The following is a 21,505-nucleotide window of genomic DNA, read 5'->3' as shown; positions in this document are numbered from 1 at the left end:
AAATCCTTTGACTTCTAGTCTCTCACAACTCGGGAGCCCAAAGATTCGTTTGTTTGGGGTTTTTTTACTCACAAAAAATGTGTACTTTCGGTGATCTGTACTTCTCTGACAATATTTTAAAATCATATGTCAATAGCAACAGGTCCCCTTTTACCTCTGTCATTTGTAACCGACGTATTTTCCTTCCGAATCGAAGCGCTCTCAATCTCACAACAATAGCTGTCATTTTGTCGACACAAAGATGAACCTGAGTAACTAGTCTGAGACTATATGTAAAGTCCGACCGTTTCAAGTGACTAAAACGTAGGCCGAAGTGGGTGTGGATTTAGTCTGGGACTGGTATCTGCTTGGTAAGGTTACATAAAGAGCTAATTTTTGAAATCTTTTATCAAAGCCAAGTACAAAGTCCTTATTCTTCCCATATAAGAATGGGCATAGGAGGATGGGAGTATTGTTAATATGCAAGTGGCTTATTTATTTTCAATTATTTCTAATTTTTTAATGTCCTTTCTAGGTGTCTGGAAACAGCTTCAAATGAACCCGTGCAGCGAGCCCCCGTCACAGACACAAACACACGTCTGCATTTCAAGAACATCTTCTGTGCCGTGTGCAACGGTGTCCTTGACATTGAGATATGGCACGGATTGACACATTGTAAATATGGCGACGCCTCAAACACGACGAACCCAGCCAGCGTTATTCTTAAGGGCCCTGGCCCCATCATGGCAGAAAACAGAACCATTTTACCCGACGTCCAAGCTCGGCAGATTCTTAGCTCCGAAAATTGTCAAACATTTTGGCGTCCTAAAATTAAAAGTGGAGGTTTGGTAAATCCTTGTCTTCACAAGGCCGACATAAAGTCTCACTCCTCCCACTCTAGTGAGGCGGGATTGAGAACCCACAATACGGGAACAGATATAAGCCAGGGTGTTATTGAAGAGAATATTGCAAACAAATATTCTAGGTAAGCTGTCAATGATGTCTGTATTTTAAATGATGCTTAGATTAATAAGAGGGGTAGGTGTCCCGAATTTGTTAAGCGTCGCTAATATAAAAAATGATGCTATCCTATCTTCCTTTAGAGGCGGATCTAACAATAACCGGTTTAAAAGTTTGATTTGATTTGATTTGACTTTTAGATAACATGTTCCACATACGGTACCTGAAACGGACTATAGCAATTGTGTGCTATTCTTTGGATAGGACGCTAGTCTGTAGCAAAGTATTTTCCACCAGATCTCACAGATTCAGCTTCCCATTCGCTGTTGGGTAGACAGGTCAGAAAAAATCTCACCTACATCCGACTGGGATCGATCTCGGTCCCGTTGCGTCTGAAGCGAGTGCTCTACCAACTGAACTATTGGGATTGTTGTTAATGATGATGTAATGCACAATAATTTGTATTGGTTTCAACGTATTCCAGTGTAACAACGTGGCCCTAACAATTCGGGTTATTAGACCTGCAAATTAATACACATTCCTTGTACCTACTCTGAAAGTTATTTCGGCCTATAGGGTTTAACAGACAGTCGTGACGTCACTTCCATCCTAATGACGCATAGCAAATGGTTCTAAACTATCGGAATAATGGCAGACGCCATTATCGCAATCACCGCGCTTATGAAATACTTCTCCGACGAGCATATAAAAGTGTATCCAGAGGAGAAAGACATTATAAATCTGATCATGTTTTGACTTTTATACATTCTGATCACATGACATGTGAAAAGTTCTAGCCAGCATGAAGAATAAAAAGTACCGAATTTCTTTGTTTAGAACCAAACTGCTGGTTGCTGGACGGACGAACATCAGACTATTGAATCCATAACGAATTAATGCGCACCAATACAATCAATTTTTTGAATATCAACCTTTTAATATGACCTACACCCCACCCCACCCCCCCCCCCCTACACCTCAACGTGTCAAACTTGCTGAGCGTCTTGAAGAACTTGAAGAAATCTTATATTATGATGGAAATTTGAGGGAAAAGATTGTCAGCCAAAATGTGTAGAACGGTTAATGTTTGGTTTTGGCAATCGTGTTCCTCATTGAAATGCCCGTCTATTTGGATTTTAAAAATAATGTATTTCTGGTTTTATTGAGTTTTTTTCTGGTTTTTAAATAATTGCATTTTATTTTTATCGGGGTGTTTTTCATTTTCTCTGGTTTTTTAAAGTTATATATATTTGTTTTTGTTTTGTTTTTTCTTCTGGTTGTTATGTAATGTATTTAAGTTTTGATTGTTTTGTTTTTCTCCAGTTTTTAAGTAATGTATACATGTTTTTAATGTTTGTTTTGTGGTTTGGTTTTTGTTTGTTTGTTTTGTTTCTTGTTGATGTTGTTGGCTGGAGAAGGAATTTGAGCCCGAATCATTCAGTGATTGGTTTTTGTTCTTTTTTTTTAACTGTTCTATTCATTTTTGTTTACGACTTCCGGCAGGTTTGGCTCACTTTTTGAATTAGAATTTTATGAAGTGTTTTTGTGTTCTCAGTTTACACTTGGAATGGCGGAACGTGACTGGGGAGTTTGGAGGTGAGTTCAACCAGAGTTATTTCCAGGAAAAATGTGAGACCTTGAACTCTTTCGTGGAACATCCGACCGACTCGGAGTCCCGGTACAAGAACAAATATTGCTTTATGCTGGACAGCCAGTCTACGTCTACGAATAGGGTGAGAGCTCAATGCCTTTTTTCTTTTACATGGTTTTGTTTTGATTTATTTATTGCGCGTTGTAGTCTAGTGATATGATTTTTAACAACTTGAACTTTTATATAGTGCAATATCCACTAAACGTACTCAAATCGCTTTACAAGGGTTCCCAAACCAACAGCAACACTTAAAATGACGCCTGCTAGGCGATATAACTAAAAGACATTTTGGATAGAAACAATGCGATTAACGGCCAGGCACTCATTTTACACCTGAGTACGATGACAGAATGTGGGTAAAGAGCATATTCCAAGGACTCAACTGCGCTCGGGACTCGAACCCAGGACCTTCCGATCTGAAGGTGAGTGTCATACCACTAGACCACATAGCAGACATGTATCTTGTAGAACCTGGGTTTGAGTCCAGCTGCGAGCAGCAGTAATATTGTTAATGCTTTTAAATGAGTCGGTTTTGTGGTCAACGTGCATTGGTCACATGTTCCTATCGATGTTAGAGATGCTGATCTCCCCCTTTAGCGCCCCCCCCCCCCCCCAATTGACAACCACAAACAGAAAACGTAGATTTACAGTTTTGAAATTTTAAGCTCAATACAAATCTGTTGTCGACTGGATTTCCTTATGGTAGTAGCACCTTCGACAAGATCATTTTATATTTTAGGGCATGTGGTTTGGAATTCTCTCTCTAAAACTGAAACAGATGCACCGACATCACCGTTTTAAAATCTAGATTGAAACATCGTTCAATTTATGAGAATTTAAATATCTTGCATAGAGCTTTTTATTGCATTGTATTACTAAGTTTTATTTATATAAGCCAGTTGATGGTGTGTGTTTTATTAGATTGTTGTTACAAATGTTTGATTTATTGTCAAAGAGAAGTGCATAGAGCACGACATCGTCATGCTTATGCGCTGTAGAAATGTTATTTATTTGAGTTATAACGTCACAATATTAAAAATGTTCATTTTTCACAAGTATTAACATTTTTGTTTGCATCCCTCCAAAGTTTTGCGAGCCAAGCCTGTCAATATCGGACGATGGCGGGGTTTGGTACACGATGACGTTGGCAGGGGAAACAGGCAAGTCACAAGGTGAAACGTTGGGAAATGGGCAAGATGTACCTTCCTCTGGAGGTGATCGTGGTGAACGCTGGGTCGTGTATGAGGGAATAGAGGAGTCCTTTTGGGATGAATTGGTCTCTGACAATAGCTTGAGTCGCTGTGACGGCAGAACGGCATTAGTCTTTGAAGGTAAATATTGCTTGTGGAATGGTCAGTTGAATTTAACATTGCAAAAAAAGATGAACATAACCGGACATTGTGAAATAACGCTTTGCAGTAATAGGGACAAAAAGTACGACGTCACATCTGCCTAGCAACGGCTATTTTGATTCCACACTCAACAGAAAGAATCAAGCTGTGGTCTTTACTACGATCAACGTTACTTTTTTAAAAAGCAAATTGATCGAATTATTCTTTGCTCAAATGTTTCAATGTTTTAAAACTGATTGTCGACATCGCTTGGAGAGCGAGGCCTGTCGGTTTTACCGATTTCCAAGTGGAACAACCTTGGTTGCTGTAAGCGTTGTTAAGAGAAATTGACGTCACACTTTTGGAACCTGATTCCAATAGCCTTATGGCAGCAGCAGCCTCTTATGGTTTTCACACTACTATGTTATGACGATCGACCCAATCAGAAAAGTCTGGTCCGCACTCGTGCACCGTCGCAAACCCGCCGGGTAGCATCGTCACAACACACCGTTCGACTAGATGCTCTGCCGTCTCAGGTTCTTGCCCACAGCGGGGCAGCTCCTCGACCTGAGCCGATTCGCATAAGCCGCTTTGTACACGTTGTAAGAAATATTACTGATAATGAGGAGGAGGAGGAGGAGTGAAAGAGGAGAAAGAAGAAGACGGCTGACGTCATGTTATCTCGGGCTTGGCTGCTGACGTCCGTCCGACAATACAGTCTTTGTACCTAGTAAACTCAGTATTTCGATAAATGGCAGCGGCTGTCTGTCTGAGCAAGCCAATTCGGGAACGGTGGATCCTGTAGCAATTGTTATAAATGAATCCCTCGTTAGATACCATGGTAACACGTAACACTACTAGTACTGACCGGTAAACAGGTCTAATGTTCGAGCACCAGTCAAGGTCGACTGATTTTTTTTGGGGTGTTTTTTTTTTCTTGCATTTTTCTTTCTTGTTTTCTCTGGCACCTTTCATGCACACTTGTTCAGTTATTTGTAGATGTTACGCTATGCAAAGGATAACGTCTTTAATTGCTCACATAGTTTCTTTATAGGGAATGAGATTAGCGGAAGAGTAGCGTCCCTTGATTGGACGTCACCCATAGTCTGTTACGTCACCGGCGGAAAAGTTATTAGAGAGAGAACGTCATGTTGGTTTGTTCCGCGAGGACGAGAGACGCATGCGCACAACCAACATGACGTTCTCTCTCTAATAACTTTTCCGCCGGTGATGTCACAGACTATGGGTGACGTCCAATCAAGGGACGCAACTCTTCCGTTAATCTCATTCCCTATTCGGATTTTCTCTCCTGCAGGCAAATGTCGGAGTAAATCATTTTACTTGACAATGAAGACAAATTTTACATTCATCCGATCCAGTCTTATACGTGGGGATTTTAATATGCAGGTGGAAAAATTCACGGACCACTTGGTGGAGACCTTTGTAGACAGACTGTCCAACAGAACGGCTTGTGTGGTCGTCTCCTTTAAGGTCAGTTAAAATCCATATGACTGAGGCTTTTTGAACCCGTTTGTCTATGGGTATAGCTGATGCTACAACAACAACAACAACTACTACTACTACTACTACTACTACTACTACTACTACTACTACTACTACTACTACTACTGCTACTACTACTACTGCTACTACTACTACTACTACTACTACTACTACTACTACTACTACTACTACTACTACTACTACTACTATACTATATAATACTAATATAATAATATAATAATAATAATAAAATAATAATAATAATAATAATAATAATAATAATAATAATACGACTACTACGACTACTATACTACTACTACTACTACTACTACTACTACTACTACTACTACTACTACTACTATTACTACTACTACTACTACTACTACTACTACTACTACTCTACTACTACTACTACTACTACTACTACTACTACTACAACTACTGCTACTACTACTACTACTACTACTACTACTACTACTACGACTACTACCACGACTACTACTTCTACTACAATACGACCACTATTATTATCATTACTCTTGCTTCCATTACTTTGACTAATGCTCCCTATTTTCAAGAGCTATCCTGAAACACACCACCACACTGAAAAATTGTCTTTTCTACACAATAACCATTCACGTTGACAACCATTGCGTTGATATGTATTTAATTTAATCCAGAGAATCGATTTCAACAGAAATTGATCAACTCGAACACGAACGACACGATCCTAAATGTCATCTCTCTTGCATGAAAATACCACGTCTCAAATCAGATACAGATATCAATTACTGATGACATGTACATTAACTCACTCAAACCCAACACCGACTATATCCGTAGTTTACCCGGGTTACTTTTACCCCATGCCTATTTATTACATTTTTCTGAGACAAATTATAGACGTAGTACAAAGCTAATGTCTTTAGTTTTTACATGTTAATTAATGGTAGTTGAATAAAATATCTAGATATGTACATTCTCATTTTTTTCCAAGTTTGAAAAGTAGAAACGATCTCTAGGGTTGAGTGAGTTAAACTTTTATCTGACGACACTGAATATCTTTTACATTATCTATGTCTTTCCACTATTAGCTAGATATCTGTTTTGTTATATTATTTTAGGTAAATAAAAGTACTAAAAAGGTGCATCTCATGTGTGTATGTGTGTGTGTTGTGTATGTTGTATGTGTGTGTGTTGTGTGTGTGTATTTCTGTTCGTGTAATTGCTCTTCTTTCATAATTTGTTTAATCAATAAGTATCATTTGTTACATATTCGTGTTTAGAACACGACCGTTGGATTAGGTTTCTAGACATTGTGAAATTATATTGATCTTTTGTTCCATTTTCGTAACTAAAATGTCGCGTAAACATTAAACTCTTCTTTACATTTTTTTTCTTTCTTTCTTTCCTTCATCATCATCATCATCTTCTTCTTCTTCTTCTTCTTCTTCTTCTTCTTCTTCTTCTTCTTCTTCTTCTTCTTCTTCTTCTCCTCCTCCTCCTCCTCCTCCTCCTCCCCCTCCTCCTCCTCCTCCTCCTCCTCCTCCTCCTTAGTCTTCTTTTTTTCCCTACCTTCTTCCCCTTTTCTTTTCCTTTTTCTTGTTTCGCAAACTTTTTCATCGATGTTCTATAGGAATAATATCTCTTGATATATCTCCTAGCCCCATAAGCTAGTACGAGGCAACTTACTGAATGTCACGCATTATCTCTTCGGTTGTGAGGCTCAGACGACTGGCATATAGAGGGTTACTGCCCACCCGTTTGATTACGGAATCCATCATCGGCATTTCGAAACGTTGTTGTGATGGACAATTTTGTACTTTGGTTTAAGACTATTTGAAATACTTTGGCTTATCATGCCTGTATAGAAGTAAACGTCATGGTTTTGTTTTTTGTTTTGTTTTGCTTTTGTTGGACTTTTTTTTGTTGTTGTTCTTTCGTTTATATCTTTTTGATTGATTTTTAAAAATTCATTTTTGTTTGACTGTTTGTTTTTATTTCGTCTTTTAAAACTTTTTTTTGGGGTTAACATCCACTACTACTAGTATTCTTTTTTTTCTAATCTCTCTCTCTCTCTCTCTCTCTCTCTCTCTACCTCTTTCTCTCTCTCTCTCTCCCTCTCTCTCTCTCTCCCTCTCTCTCTCTCTCTCTCTCTCTCTCTCTCCCTTTCTTTCTTTCTTTTTTCTTTCGTATGGTTACATTTTTAAAAATCTCAAACAGTGCAAATTCTATCTATGGTATTTTGACCTCCAGCACAGCAAAGTTCCAGGCAGCAGCGTGAAGTTCCAGAGTTACGCCGAGTTCCAGTGTCTGGACATCCAAGACGTCGAATCGAATCAGGGCAACTCTCTGACGGCCACGCCTGCCAGTCTGATGGACGGAGGTTCCATCAGCGACGATGAAGTCAATCATTACATTATGTTTGTCACCAACACCTTGAGGATTGTGGTGGAGAAGGAAAAAGTCGTCACTCTGCCGGTTACTATAGAACTAGCTCCGTGTATCTTCCCGGACAAAGATGCCGTAAGTAATGAATAAAGAAACAAGAGTACCGTCAACTGGGGAAACGTTGCGAGTACCAAAAGTGTAACAAAGCTGAGATTATTCAAAATGCTCCAAATTCACAGAGGCAAAGTCTACACCTCAGGCCAAGTTACCCCAGTAGACGCTATTCCAAATGGCCCTCTAGACTTAGCTCACCATTGTTTTTTTGTTGTTTTTTTTAAATTAAAAATTAAAAATTAAAATTCCATTTTTTCATCCCAAAGGGGAAATTTGTCTTCAGGGTTTATTCCAAGGGAAAACTGGAATAACCCTAGCGTTAGCCGCAGCGCAGGGCGGGTGATCGAACTCGGTACCTTTTGGGTTCGAAGGAAAGACCGTATCGCTGAGCCACGCTGTCCGACGTCATTTCAAGGCTACTTTCAAACGTAATGCAATTTTTAAATGCTTTGATCTCAACCAATGAACTACTTCTGGAAAACTTGCCTTTAAACAGTTGGCCAAACAGGCGATTCTTTTTATTACTCCTCAGAATCTTCGTCACATTAAAATTTGAAAGACAAATGAATGACATTCCCCTCTCTCTCTCTCTCTCTCTCTCTCTCTCTCTCTCTCTCTCTCTCTCTCTCTCTCTCTCTCTCTCTCTCTCTCTCTCCCTTCAAATATCGGTCGATTTAAAAGACCCTCATCTTAGCAAAAACTTTCAAACCTGGGTCATTTAAATCGATCGATATTCGAATACGAGTTTTCTGGCCAAATTTTGAATGCATGTACGGAAGTTAACTTGTTAAAAATAATATATGTCCTCTTTGGACGCGTCTAGTTTGGATGTTTTGTTATATATGTCGACGCGTCCAGTTTGGATGTTTTGTAATATATGTCCTCTTTGGACGCGTCTGGTTTGGATGTTTGTATATATGTCCTCTTTGGACGCGCTGTTGGATTTTTGTAAATTGTCCTTTGGACGCGTTGTTGTGTTTGTAATAAATGTCCTCTTTGGACGCGTCTGGTTTGGATGTTTTGTAATATATGTCCTCTTTGGACGCGTCTGGTTTGGATGTTTTGTAATATATGTCCTCTTTGGACGCGTCTGGTTTGGATGTTTTGTAATAAATGTCCTCTTTGGACGCGTCTGGTTTGGATGTTTTGTAATATATGTCCTCTTTGGACGCATAGTTGATTCCTTGGAAAAGGCTCTTTACTCACATTCTCTCACCGTACTAATGTGTAAAATGAGTACCTGGTCGTTATCAGAGTTGTCTCTGTATTATTGCCTCACAAGCGTCATGTCTTGTTCTACATGTTACGTGTTGCTATTGGTCAGCGACCTTTTGTAAAGCACTTTGAGCATGTTTAGTGGATATTGCGCTATATAAAAGGTTAATTATCTTTTTAATGTTTAATGATTCCCATGCCTGTTGGTGAAAGGATGACAAGGTCCGTGGCTACTGTACCAAGGTGAAGAACGTGTGGCGTGCCGCCAGGAAGGTGAACACTGTGATCGGAGGCCTCTCTCTGGAAGGAATCCTCACCATCATCTGCTGCATTCTCTCTGTCTTTGGCCTCATCATTCGCCTGGCTCTGCAGAATGTTGTCCCCTTTTATAAGAGTTACCCTGGAAAAGTAAGGAAATGGCTTTTTCCACTTTTTACTACTACTACTGTTACTACTACTACTACTACTACCACTACTACTACTACTACTACTACTACTACTACTACTACTACTACTACTACTACTACTACTACTACTACTACTACTAATAATAATAATAATAATAATAATAATAATAATAATACTTTTACTACCACTACTACTACTACTACTACTACTACTACTACTACTACTACTACTACTACTACTACTACTACTACTTTTACTTTTACAACTTCTACTAAAGTGCAGAGGTCTTATTTCAACCGACGCTTTGTTTTTTCCGTGGGCAAGATTATTAACCCTCAATTTTCTCATTTAGACAACATGGGTGATTCCTGTTGACATCAGACATCTTGTTTGATGAATTATCAAAATAATATTCCTTCATGGAATATCTAGGCGACGATATCATGATGTCGTGGTGGAAGGGCTTCATTTATTTTGTCTGGCACTGTTTCATACACACTGTTTCATACACACTGTTTCATACACACTGTTTCATACACACTGTTTTATACACACTGTTTCATACACACTGTTTCATACACACTGTTTCATACACACTGTTTTATACACACTGTTTCATACACACTGTTTCATACACACTGTTTTATACACACTGTTTCATACACACTGTTTCATACACACTGTTTCATACACACTATTTTATACACACTGTTTCATACACACTGTTTCATACACACTGTTTCATACACACTGTTTCATACACACTGTTTCATACACACTATTTTATACACACTGTTTTATACACACTGTTTCATACACACTGTTTCATACACACTGTTTCATACACACTGTTTCATACACACTGTTTCATACACACTGTTTCATACACACTGTTTCAAACACATTGTTTCATACACACTGTTTCATACACACTGTTTCATACACACTGTTTCATACATACTGTTTCATACACACTATTTTATTACACACTGTTTTATACACACTGTTTTATACACACTGTTTCATACACACTGTTTCATACACACTATTTTTATACACACTGTTTCATACACACTGTTTCATACACACTGTTTCATACACACTATTTTATACACACTGTTTCATACACACTGTTTCATACACACTGTTTCATACACACTGTTTCATACACACTGTTTCATACACACTATTTTATACACACTGTTTTATACACACTGTTTCATACACACTGTTTCATACACACTGTTTCATACACACTGTTTCATACACACTGTTTCATACACACTGTTTTTTATACACACTATTTTATACACATTGTTTCATACACACTGTTTCATACACACTGTTTCATACACACTGTTTCATACACACTGTTTCATACACACTATTTTATACACACTGTTTTATACACACTGTTTCATACACACTGTATCATACATACTGTTTTATACACAGTTTCATACATAATAATAATAATAATAATAATACATGACATTTATAACGCGCATTTTCATCACTGGGTGATGCTCAATGCGCGAAACAATAATACAGTGACATTATTATACAAATGAAACATTATACAAACTACATCAACATAATATTATCATTATACAACAATGTAATAACTAAACATAAAGTCATTAATACAAGATATGTTATAATACATCCACATGCTATGTCAAATACGGAAATAATATAAAATAATGATATAATAACATAAACTAAATTAACATTCATATTGGGGTCAAATTACAAAGATGCATTAATCAAGATGTGTTTTAACAAAGAGATGGTGTTTTAACTTTGATTTAAATATTGATAAGGACTGCGCTTCTCTTATTCTTTTAGGAAGAGAGTTCCAGATGGAAGGTCCGACGTGACTGAACGATCTGCCGCCGTAAAATTTATATTTATATTTATTTGTAACAATTAATTTTGTAGAATCTAGTGCAGAACGTAGACTCCTCGTTGGCTTATAAGTTTCTAAAAATTCAGTAATATACAATGGTGCTTCATCATTAAGGCACTTATAGCACAATACTGCTAGTTTGAATTCGATTCTCACATTAACTGGTAACCAATGCAGCTCATACAAAAGTGGCAACGAGTAGGATGTTATCTTCTTTCTTAAAATCAATTTAGAAGCCGCATTCTGGATACTTTGAAGGCGTGATATTTTATCGTTGCTTACATTCGAGATTAACGAATTACAGTAATCTATTTTAGATAGTATGAAAGATGTTATTAGTTTGCATGTTACTTCTCTTGTTAGGAAAGGTCTAACTGAAGCAATTCTTTTTAAGCCTATTGTCAAACTTCTACATAGAGAATCAAACTGTGCCTGCATAGTCATATGTTGATCTAGCATTACCCCGAGGTTTTTCACACACGTTGAGAGGTTAATTGTGCACCCATTTATATTTAGAGTAAACTTCAGAAAATCATCTTTCAAAACACTTTTTCTACCACACACCATCACCTCTGTCTTTTCATTATTCAGCTTTAACTTGTTAATTTCCATCCAGCATTTAACATCTCTAATACAGTCTTCAACACGGGGAATCAATGACGGGATATTACTAGGGATATCGCTTACATACATCTGAGTGTCATCAGCATAGAAATGATACATTCATTTATTTTTAACAAAAATATCCGAAAGAGGTTGAGTATAAAGAGTAAAAATAACAGGACCAAGGACAGACCCCTGCGGAACGCCGTAATTTAGAGGAAATGTTTCTGATACTGCGCCATCGATCAGAACCGACTGAGATCTTGATGTTAGGTATGATTTAAACCAACTAAGCGCAGTGTCTCTAATTCCAAAAGTAATTTCTAATCGTTTAATAAGTATCTCGTGATCAATGGTGTCAAATGCAGCCGAAAGGTCCAACATAGTCAATAAACAGACATGATTTTTGTCAATACTATTAAGAATATCAGTGCATACTTTTAAAAGGGCAGTTTCAGTGCTATGATGTGATTTATAGGCAGATTGGAAAATTTCACTTAAATTATTTAGATGGATATGATACAAAAGTCTTTTTAACACAATGCGTTCAAGCACTTTGGATAGATATGGAAGGTTGGAGACAGGTCTGTAATTTTTCAGTTCGTTTACATTTAGATCGGACTTCTTTAATAGTGGTTTAACAATGGCACGTTTAAACGAGTCGGGGACACTACCTGAGACAAACGAATTATTTATAAGTTCAGTTATTGTTGGTAACAGTTCTTCAATACAAGTCTTAAGAATACTAGTTGGGATGGGGTCTAATAAGTCACAATATTTTGATGGGCTATCTAAAATGGCTGACTTCACTTCATCTTCAGTGGCTGGATCGAAAACATGTAGTGGCGTTCCATGGAATGGTCCAAAGCTCGGTGACGATGATGATGATGTATTGTCTAAGTTTTCCCTAATGGATTTTATCTTGTCGTGGAAATAGTTGGCAAAATTTTGAGCTAGTTCGGTGTTATTTCTAGACGATGGAAGGGGTGTGGATTTCTTACTGCCAAGAAGGTCGTTTGCGGTGGAAAACAGTTCTTTGCAAGATGTAATGCTTTGAAATTTTTCGTTGTAGTGGGCCTTTTTTGCGCATGTGATGGCGTTATAAAGAGCCGACTTAGCTGCTTTGTAGATATCTTTAAATACCGTTAGGCCACTCTTTCGCCATTTCCTTTCAGCCTGTCTCTTTTTTCTCTTTAATTCCTTTATCTCGGAATTGAACCATCGCGAGTGTGGTCGATTCGATACGACCCGACATTGTGGCGGTGCCTCACGGTCAATAATAGATCGCAATAATTTGTTGTAGTCGTTTATATTTTTAACCTCATTTATGACGTCACGAATGCTATCTTGTAAACCACTGATATCAATTTGTCTATAATTCCTTGTTGTTATGTTTCGTTTCGGGAGATCAACTTTCTTTAATGCGATATCCACAAATAAAACTTTGTGATCGGATATCGCTAGGTCAACAACTTCGGTCTTTCTTATTCTATTACTTGACGCAGGGGAGATGACCCAATCAATGATGTTGCCGGCCTGGTGTGTTGTCTCGGTGATGTGCTGGTGTAAATCGTTGTCGTGTAGGATTTTCTTGATTTTGGTGACTGTCGGAGAAGTGGAATTAAAATGTATGTTGAAATCTCCAATAAAAATATATGGTGAACTTTTAAGGTTGAAGTCTAAGATATCATTTTGAAATTCCGCTACAAACTTAGTATTGGATGTATTCGGCGGTCGATAGATAGTAATGATGGAGAAAGTGGCAGAGTCGGATTGGAAGGAAAGGCATGCAGATTCGTAGTTTTCTCTTGTAAGAGGAGTGAAAGTGGTGTTGGTGATAGCAAGACTATAAATAAAGGCAATACCACCCCCTTTTCTCCCAGGTCGTGGTAGCGATTTCCAGGTATGCGTATTGGGACAGGCGGTGGTAATGTAGTGGTCATCCTGTTTATCCTGAAGCCAGGTTTCCGTAATGCACAATATATCAATATGACGATCTATAATTAGGTCATGGATCTCGTGACATTTGTTTTTAATGGATCTTGCGTTTATGTGGACGAGACAGAGGGGTGGCCTGTTGTTGATGATGGTTAAAAGATTGCGCGGTCTTTTTGACGCTTTTTAAATTTCGCTGTATGTCTACGTGCGTTTGAGTAAACAGGAATGTTATAAGACGGGCTGAGTTCTTTTTTAGTGATTTCGGTTAGTGGTGGTGATGGTGATGATGATAATGGTAGCGACATAGGTGAGGGAATAGTGGTAAGAGGGCGGCTTGTTGTTGAGTTGGTCCTGTTGGTACTGTTGGCGGTGATGGTGTGGATGGTAGTGGTGGTGGTGGTGTGTGTGTCGATACATGGTGTGGATAGCGTTGGTGATGGTAGTGACGACGGGAGTGGTTGACTTGGTGAATGGGATTTCTTCTTCTTCTTACCTCCCCTGGTTCCCCTCTTGTATTTCTTCACAAAATTATCACAAGCACATTTTGGGTTTCTTATACCTAGCTTTGAAATGTGTGTGATTAGTGCATTAGAAATAATGGTCTTATGGTGCGATATTGTATCAATGCACAGTAACTGAGCTTTGGTGTATTTTATAAAACAGTTTGTATTCATAGGGTGTTGGAGAAATAGCGATCCGTGTAGCGGATGTGGTTTTTCCTTGCGAGGGTTGGTGAGTTGCTGTCAGTTTGAATGATATCACGCGGCGTCATTGTTATGAATACTCGTATGATGAGGTGGTTCGGGGAGGGGGGGGGTGCAAGTTTGGTTATCACAATAAACCTGGATACGTTTAAATAGCTAACACGATGTTATCCACAATGAAAAAGAATTTATATTATTATAACTTCCAAAATCAAGTCCAAAATTTCGTAGAAATATTTTCAATCAATGCAGCAACATATCACATAACTGTACACTAATTTATAGAACTGAAGTCACATTATAAACAACACAAAAAGAACCATTTTACAGAGCAGGAGTAAATGCAGCCTGTCGGCGCAGAACACACCATACTATAATGTGTTTCAAATCTTTATCTCACACCAGTGCCTGCCCCCGAATTTGTCACTTTGTATTATTAGATGGGGGGGGGGGGGGAATACATTTTCGGGCAGATCTCTATTTCTATATTGTTTAACAAATATTATATAACACCTTTGTTGTAATTTTCCAGATTCAATTTGGACTTTGCCTCAGTTTGTTTCTGGCTTATGCGTTGTTCATGCTAGGGGGGCTGGTCCAGGAAGGCAGCAAGACGTGCATGGTTCTGGCCATCTTCACACACGTGGCTTTCCTGTCGGCTCTCTTCTGGATGAATGTCACTGCCTTTGAGATCTGGAGAACGTTCAGGACCTGGCGGAACCAAGTACGTCATATGTCATCGTGCCTTAGTCTTCTTCTTCTTCTTCTTCTTCTTCTTCTTCTTCTTCTTCTTCTTCTTCTTCTTCTTCTTCTTCTTCTTCTTCTTCTTCTTCTTCTTCTTTATCATCATCATCATCATCATCTTCTTCTTCTTTATCATCATCATTATCATCATCATCATCATCTTCATCATCATCATCATCATCATCATCATCATCATCATCATCATCATCATCATCATCATCTTCTTCTTCTTCTTCTTCTTCTTCTTCTTCTTCTTCTTCTTCTTCTTCTTTCACGCAATACAAACCGGGGTAAACTCCAGCTCCATGAACACAATGGCTCCGAAGGATCAATCAATGACCAGACTCAACACAACTGCTATATTTTGACGACCTTGTAGTTCCAATGATTCAAATCATCTCCATCCGCAGGTTGTGTCCAGAGGCCATGCCAGTCTGATTCTGTCCGTGTTCTACGCCGTGGGCATCCCCCTCCTCCTGGTCATCACAGCCCTCCTGGTGGAGGAGTTCATCCCTCACTCCCAGTTCTCCCCGTCCTACGGGGAGCACGTCTGCTGGCTCAATGGATCCATGGCTGTTGCCTTCTATTTCGTCACACCGTGCTGTATCATCTGTTGCGTCAATGCCATCTTTGTCGGTCTCACGCTCAGAGTGAGTATTTTATAATGATGAGTTATGTTGACTAGAGAGAAATAATTTGTTAAAAATTGAACATAATTATATTCATCGTGACCATAATAATAATAATAATAATAATAATAATAATAATAATAATAATAATAATAATAATAATAATAATAATAATAATAATAATAATAATAATAATAATAATCATCATCTTCATCATCATCACCAGCTCGAAACGTCCTGTGCTTGACATTTCGTTCGTTTTCTAAGATGTTATATTGATTTTCATTGATTCCATTTACAGTCCAATACTTCAAGCATCTTGGCATTACTAATACATTTGACGGTAGCCTCACAACCCTGTCATATTTCTCTCCCTCTCCACAGAGTCTTCGCCGACAACGTACCAGCATCTCGGAATTCAAGAAGTCGAACGCGACCACAGCCGTCACCGATGTGGGCATCGTCATCAAAATCATCCTGCTGGTTGGCATCACCTGGCTCTTGGGTCTCCTGGCGGCACTGGTGGACAACGAGGTAATCTTTCATGCTTTGACTATGCCGTCTAAGTGGTATAACACACTAGCGTTTGGATCGGAAGGTTCTGGGTTCGAGCCTCGCTCGGCGCATCGTTGAGTCCTTGGAAAAGGCTCTTTACTCACATTCTTTCACCGTTCTCGAGTCTACAATGAGTACCTCGTCGTTAATAGCGTTGTCTCTTTCGAAAGAACTTGTAATATCGCCTAATAGAGGCGTCATGTCCATTAAGTGTTGCTGTTGGCCAGGGACCCTTTGTAAAGCGCTTTGAGCACTTTAGTGAATATTGCGCTATATAAAAAAGCTCAAGTCGAGTAATCTTTCAAGCTCCGACAAAACAATTTTTCCCCTTTTGGCCAGGAATATTTGTTGGTGGTATCCAATTTTCCAAAAAGGTATAACAAAAATGTAGGAATAAAAAGGGCTCATAATGTGAAACAATACACAAAAATATAACGTTTTGGCATTTAACCTTCGTCAGGCGATAGTGACGAGATTTTTGTTGTTTTGAAACTACATTTATATAATGAAATCAAATTATGAAGGGAAAAAGGGGGGGGGGGGGGCGGTGAAGGAGGAGGGGAGAAACTGAAAAAGAGAAAAATGTGTTCATGTGCGTGTTGTGCGCGCGTGTGTGTGTGTGTGTGTAAGGGAATGAGAGAGATAGAGAGAGAGGGGGGGGAGAGAAAGAGAGAGGGGGGAGAGAAAGAAAAAAAAAGAGAGAGAGAGAGAGAGGGAGAGAGAGAGAGAGAGAGAGAGAGAGAGAGAGAGAGAGAGAGAGAGAGAGAAAGAGAGAGAGAGAGAGTAATGTCTTTCATTTGTCTTTCAATTTTTGATGTGACGAATATTCTGGAGAGTAATAAAAAGAATCTCTGTTTGGATTTTTTTCCCTCTCTACTTCTGGCTTTATGGCGCCAAGTACAATCGAAATGCAATAAATAACCTTCTGCTTTCTTCCTCAGTGGCTGTGGATTTTGTTCACGGTGATCAACGCCTCCCTTGGTTTCCTCATCAGCGTGGTGTTGGTCTTCAACAAACGAGTCTACTACACAGTCCGTGCTAAGTGCCTCTGCTACACCAACGAAACTATATCGGTTGTGTCAACCCAAGTCCAACGTCACTAATGATTTATATGAACACACACACACACACACACACACACACACACACACACACACGCACGCACTTATTGTAACGTCACAACCACAAACTAAAAAAGCTAATAATATTTTTAAATGTTAATGGCAAGGCCAAAGAAAACACGGTGCTGTTAGTTCAATCCAGCCACCAAATACACACCGATTCAATGTAACTCAGGCCACCCAAAACAGACAGATTCTACGTCACTAACGCCACTAAAAACAAACAGATTCTACGTCACTAACGCCACTAAAAACAGACAGATTCTACGTCACTAACGCCACTAAAAACAGACAGATTCTACGTCACTAACGCCCAGTGGCGGTTCTAGCCTATTTACAGTGGTGGGGCAAAGATGATCCGGTCATATATATATATATATATATATATATATATATATATATATATATATATATATATATATATATATTATATATATATATATAATTTTTTTTTTAATTATAGTTTTTTTTTTCACCTTTAAAATAAATAATTTCAACCACAAATAATCACATTCACAATGAAATGACAATACCAGTAGATTTTAATTATTCCAAACGTAATCAAAAATTAATCACGAAAGAAAATACAACTAAAAAATAAACGCGACGAGACATAATGCGACAACACCTTGACAATACAAGTCCATTTCGTTCACTCGAAAAATTAAAGAGATGCTTTAACTCTTTAAGATTCAACCCGACAAAAACCGACAACGGCATGATATTCATGGGCGGGGTAGTCAAGACTGGCCTCAGTAAGTAAAATCCAATTGTTGTGAAGGAAATGACAGGCCCTGTCATTGCCGCAGGGTGTTTTCAGCTTTGATTTTTATAAATTTGCCGACAGAAAAGAAAATACGTTTCAGAAATTGCGATTTGGATCCTATTTTATTTGCGGGTGAAAATCATTGACATTGCACTTTGTTTGGTAAAAATCGGTAAAAAATTACGACTTTGGTGATGAAAAATGACTTTGAAGACCATTATTGTAAACTTTTAAAAATATTATGAATAATTTATAACTCCCTTATTTGTGGGTCGATTTTGTCATTCGAGGTATCAATTTTATTGTAATAAAGAGATAGGAACTTCAGAGTTACTTATTCTGATGCGAAATTATTACTTTGTAATTTTAGCACCAAGAAAAATAGTCGGTAAATAAATTTGTTACACCTCTTTGATAGACCGCCGGGGTCCGTTCGTGTAGAATTGTGAATCAAGCATCTCAAAGTCTTCGACCAATCACGGGCTATCTATCCAGCTGGCCGAAACAAAGACGCTTCTCCCCGTTAATGTATTACGCTATTGTTATGCAAGGAATATAACTCCTTATTGAGTAGGCCTAAAAGCTAAAATCTAAAAGTAAAAAATATAATTCTGAGGAATTTGAAAGTCACATTGCTGAAATCAGCTTGAAAAAAGAAGTACATTGGTCTTTGTTTCATAAAAATCGGTTGAAAACCAACTGTTTTACGAATAAATTTGATTTTAAAAATTGCTTTTTTTATTTTAGCTTTTTTTAGCAACTTTTTTGTTTATCGGCCGATTTTCTTGATTTTTATATCATTGTTTATATCTCAAAGAGACGAGATCAGTGATGTACTTTGTTTGTTTCAAATGTAACTAGAACATAATTTGGCTTTTTAACCTATCGACCATGCCTGGATAATTTATTCAACAACGTGGCGATGTGACGCAACTATTCCATGGCCGTCTTCCACTGCATCGACGATGATTCAATTCATTGTTGACGGCTGTTGACACGTGAGTGCCAGAATGACCAATCGTTGAAGGGTCAAGATGCTCAGTAGCCAATCGTTCTTCGGTCAAAAAACTTATGAACTCACGAGAACAAAAGTTTGAAATTTGGTGATGGACGGACCTATGAAATCGTTTCTGGGCGGAGTTTAGCCATGAGTGACCGTAGAAAACGAAAAGGCGTCTACAGATATCAAAGAGTAGGCTTATATCATCAAAGGATGTCTACATGATTGACATGGCCATATAGGGAACTCATTATCTACTCCCCCCAAAAAAATCTGAACACGAGATGGTTAATCCCTCAACGGCGAGATTAATATTTCTGTTACATTACTGGTTTTCAGTAGTATGTAGTAACCTTAAAGTTTTCATCGAGAAGCAACAACAGCGATATGACTCGAGTTTCATTCAGAGCTGAAATTGCATCATTTTTACTGCTGTCTTGGTGGTTAGAATGATTGTGCCGGTGGTGGTAGTGGTTGGAATAGTGGTAGCGGTGGTGGTGGTGGTGGAGGAGGAGGAGGAGGTAGACGAGGCGGTGAGGGAGGATGTAATTATGATAGTGGTTTTGGTGGTGCTGTTGGTTAGAATGATAGTTGTGGAGACGATGACGGAAATTGAATGATGATGTTGATATTGTTTTTATTGCTATTGTTGTACTTGTTGTTAATATTGTTGTTGTTGTTGTTGTTGTTGTTGTTGTTGTTGTTGTTGTTGTTGTTGTTAATGATGATGATGATGATGATGATGATGATGATGATGATGATGATGATGATGATGATGATGATGATGATGATGATGATAATGATGATGATGTTGATTATGATGACAACGACGATGTCGTCGACAATGATGGTTACCATACGATATTACAAAGTTTATTTAATCTTAGGCTTTCGCCAATAATTCACACAATACAATTAAGACAAAAGAATGTTACCAATCTCTCCTCATGCATTCGTTATACTATCACAATAATGACCGTGTTATCTTTACTCCTTCCCCAACCAACGCCTAGCTTCCCGCCTCTTCATCGCGAACCATCTTATGTATGTATTAGCTTCAGGACGGGCAAGTACGGAATCTGCCCACCCTTCCTTTAAACGTATTTATTTCCTCTATAACTTAGTTAGAATTCAACTCTCTCCTTACTCAGAAGAGTATTTCTCGTATACCAATTCAATTGTTGAGAAAACCAAAATGGTGGTGGAATTTTATATATTTATTAAGTCGTGACTTTTGAATAAAAGTGTTTTATTTTATTAGAGGGAATACAATAGAAAATTACATTGTTTTGCAAAATTATTTAGTCTGGCAATAAAAATACAGCGGTAATTACTTTAAGAATAAAAAAAAGAACTAACAAATTAATTTGTTAAGAAACAAAAAAAAAAAACAACAACAAAAAACAAACAACAAAAAACAAATAAGAAAATTTAAATAAATGAGTTTTGAGAAGTACTAAAGAAAACGAGAAAAAAAAAGAAATAATTTAAATGGATAAACAAATATATAAAAATAACACAAATTAATACTAAATTGATATAATATTAGTAAGTTAATAAATTTAATTCAATACTGGAACCTTCCCAATGTCATTACATCAATGGTACCAGCACAAGTAAGGCAATAAATAAGAAAAAGTTCGTTTGCCAAAATCTCTATTCAGTGTTCACTGGTTATTAAGGTGGGCTCATTTGAATTAGCCCGACCTAGTACTAGAGAGGCCAGACAGCAAAAATCGGAGTTAGTTCACCGTCAGGCGACGTGACGATGAGATGATGATGTGGGCGGAGTGGAGTGGAGTGGTTGGGGGGGGGGGGATAAAAAGAACAGGAGCGTATCCTGGTTTATGCATTACGGGGTGCATGGTGTTTCACAATCTATAAAAAATACACACAAATTGATTTCAGTACGAAGTATCAAGTTTAAGTAGTAACTTTTGAAATTATCTAATTTAAATTTGATTATTTTGGACCTGGTAATACA

At 38.0% G+C, this 21,505-nt stretch overlaps 1 protein-coding gene across 1 annotated transcript; it reads left to right on the top strand.

Moving 5' to 3' along the window:
- Positions 1-722: 722 nt before the first annotated feature.
- On the top strand, positions 723-18,063 carry LOC144971693 (adhesion G protein-coupled receptor E2-like). Its single transcript, XM_078912766.1, has 10 exons — positions 723-964; positions 2,495-2,672; positions 3,678-3,921; positions 5,237-5,412; positions 7,681-7,950; positions 9,358-9,552; positions 15,239-15,430; positions 15,861-16,100; positions 16,464-16,613; positions 17,576-18,063. The coding sequence occupies exons 1-10, from the start codon at positions 723-725 to the stop codon at positions 17,735-17,737; spliced, it is 2,049 nt and encodes a 682-aa protein (XP_078768892.1). The 3' UTR covers positions 17,738-18,063.
- The last annotated feature ends 3,442 nt before the right edge of the window (positions 18,064-21,505 follow it).

The sequence above is a fragment of the Berghia stephanieae genome, chromosome 4, assembly GCF_034508935.2.
Source record: "Berghia stephanieae isolate SIO BIC M18660-M18661 chromosome 4, UCSD_Bste_1.3, whole genome shotgun sequence".
NCBI lineage: Eukaryota > Metazoa > Mollusca > Gastropoda > Nudibranchia > Aeolidiidae > Berghia > Berghia stephanieae.
The sequence above is the reverse complement of the archived record's forward strand: the minus strand, read 5'-3'. Positions and strand labels throughout refer to the sequence as shown.

What these genes read in the sequence shown, in the direction of transcription:
- LOC144971693 (XM_078912766.1), top strand. Translation starts at nt 723, where the DNA reads ATGGCAGAAAACAGAACCATTTTACCCGACGTCCAAGCTCGGCAGATT. An exon ending in GTGTGGTCGTCTCCTTTAAG is followed by an intron (nt 5,413 to 7,680) that starts GTCAGTTAAAAT and finishes TTTGACCTCCAG; the next exon opens with CACAGCAAAGTTCCAGGCAG. An exon ending in TCAGGACCTGGCGGAACCAA is followed by an intron (nt 15,431 to 15,860) that starts GTACGTCATATG and finishes CTCCATCCGCAG; the next exon opens with GTTGTGTCCAGAGGCCATGC.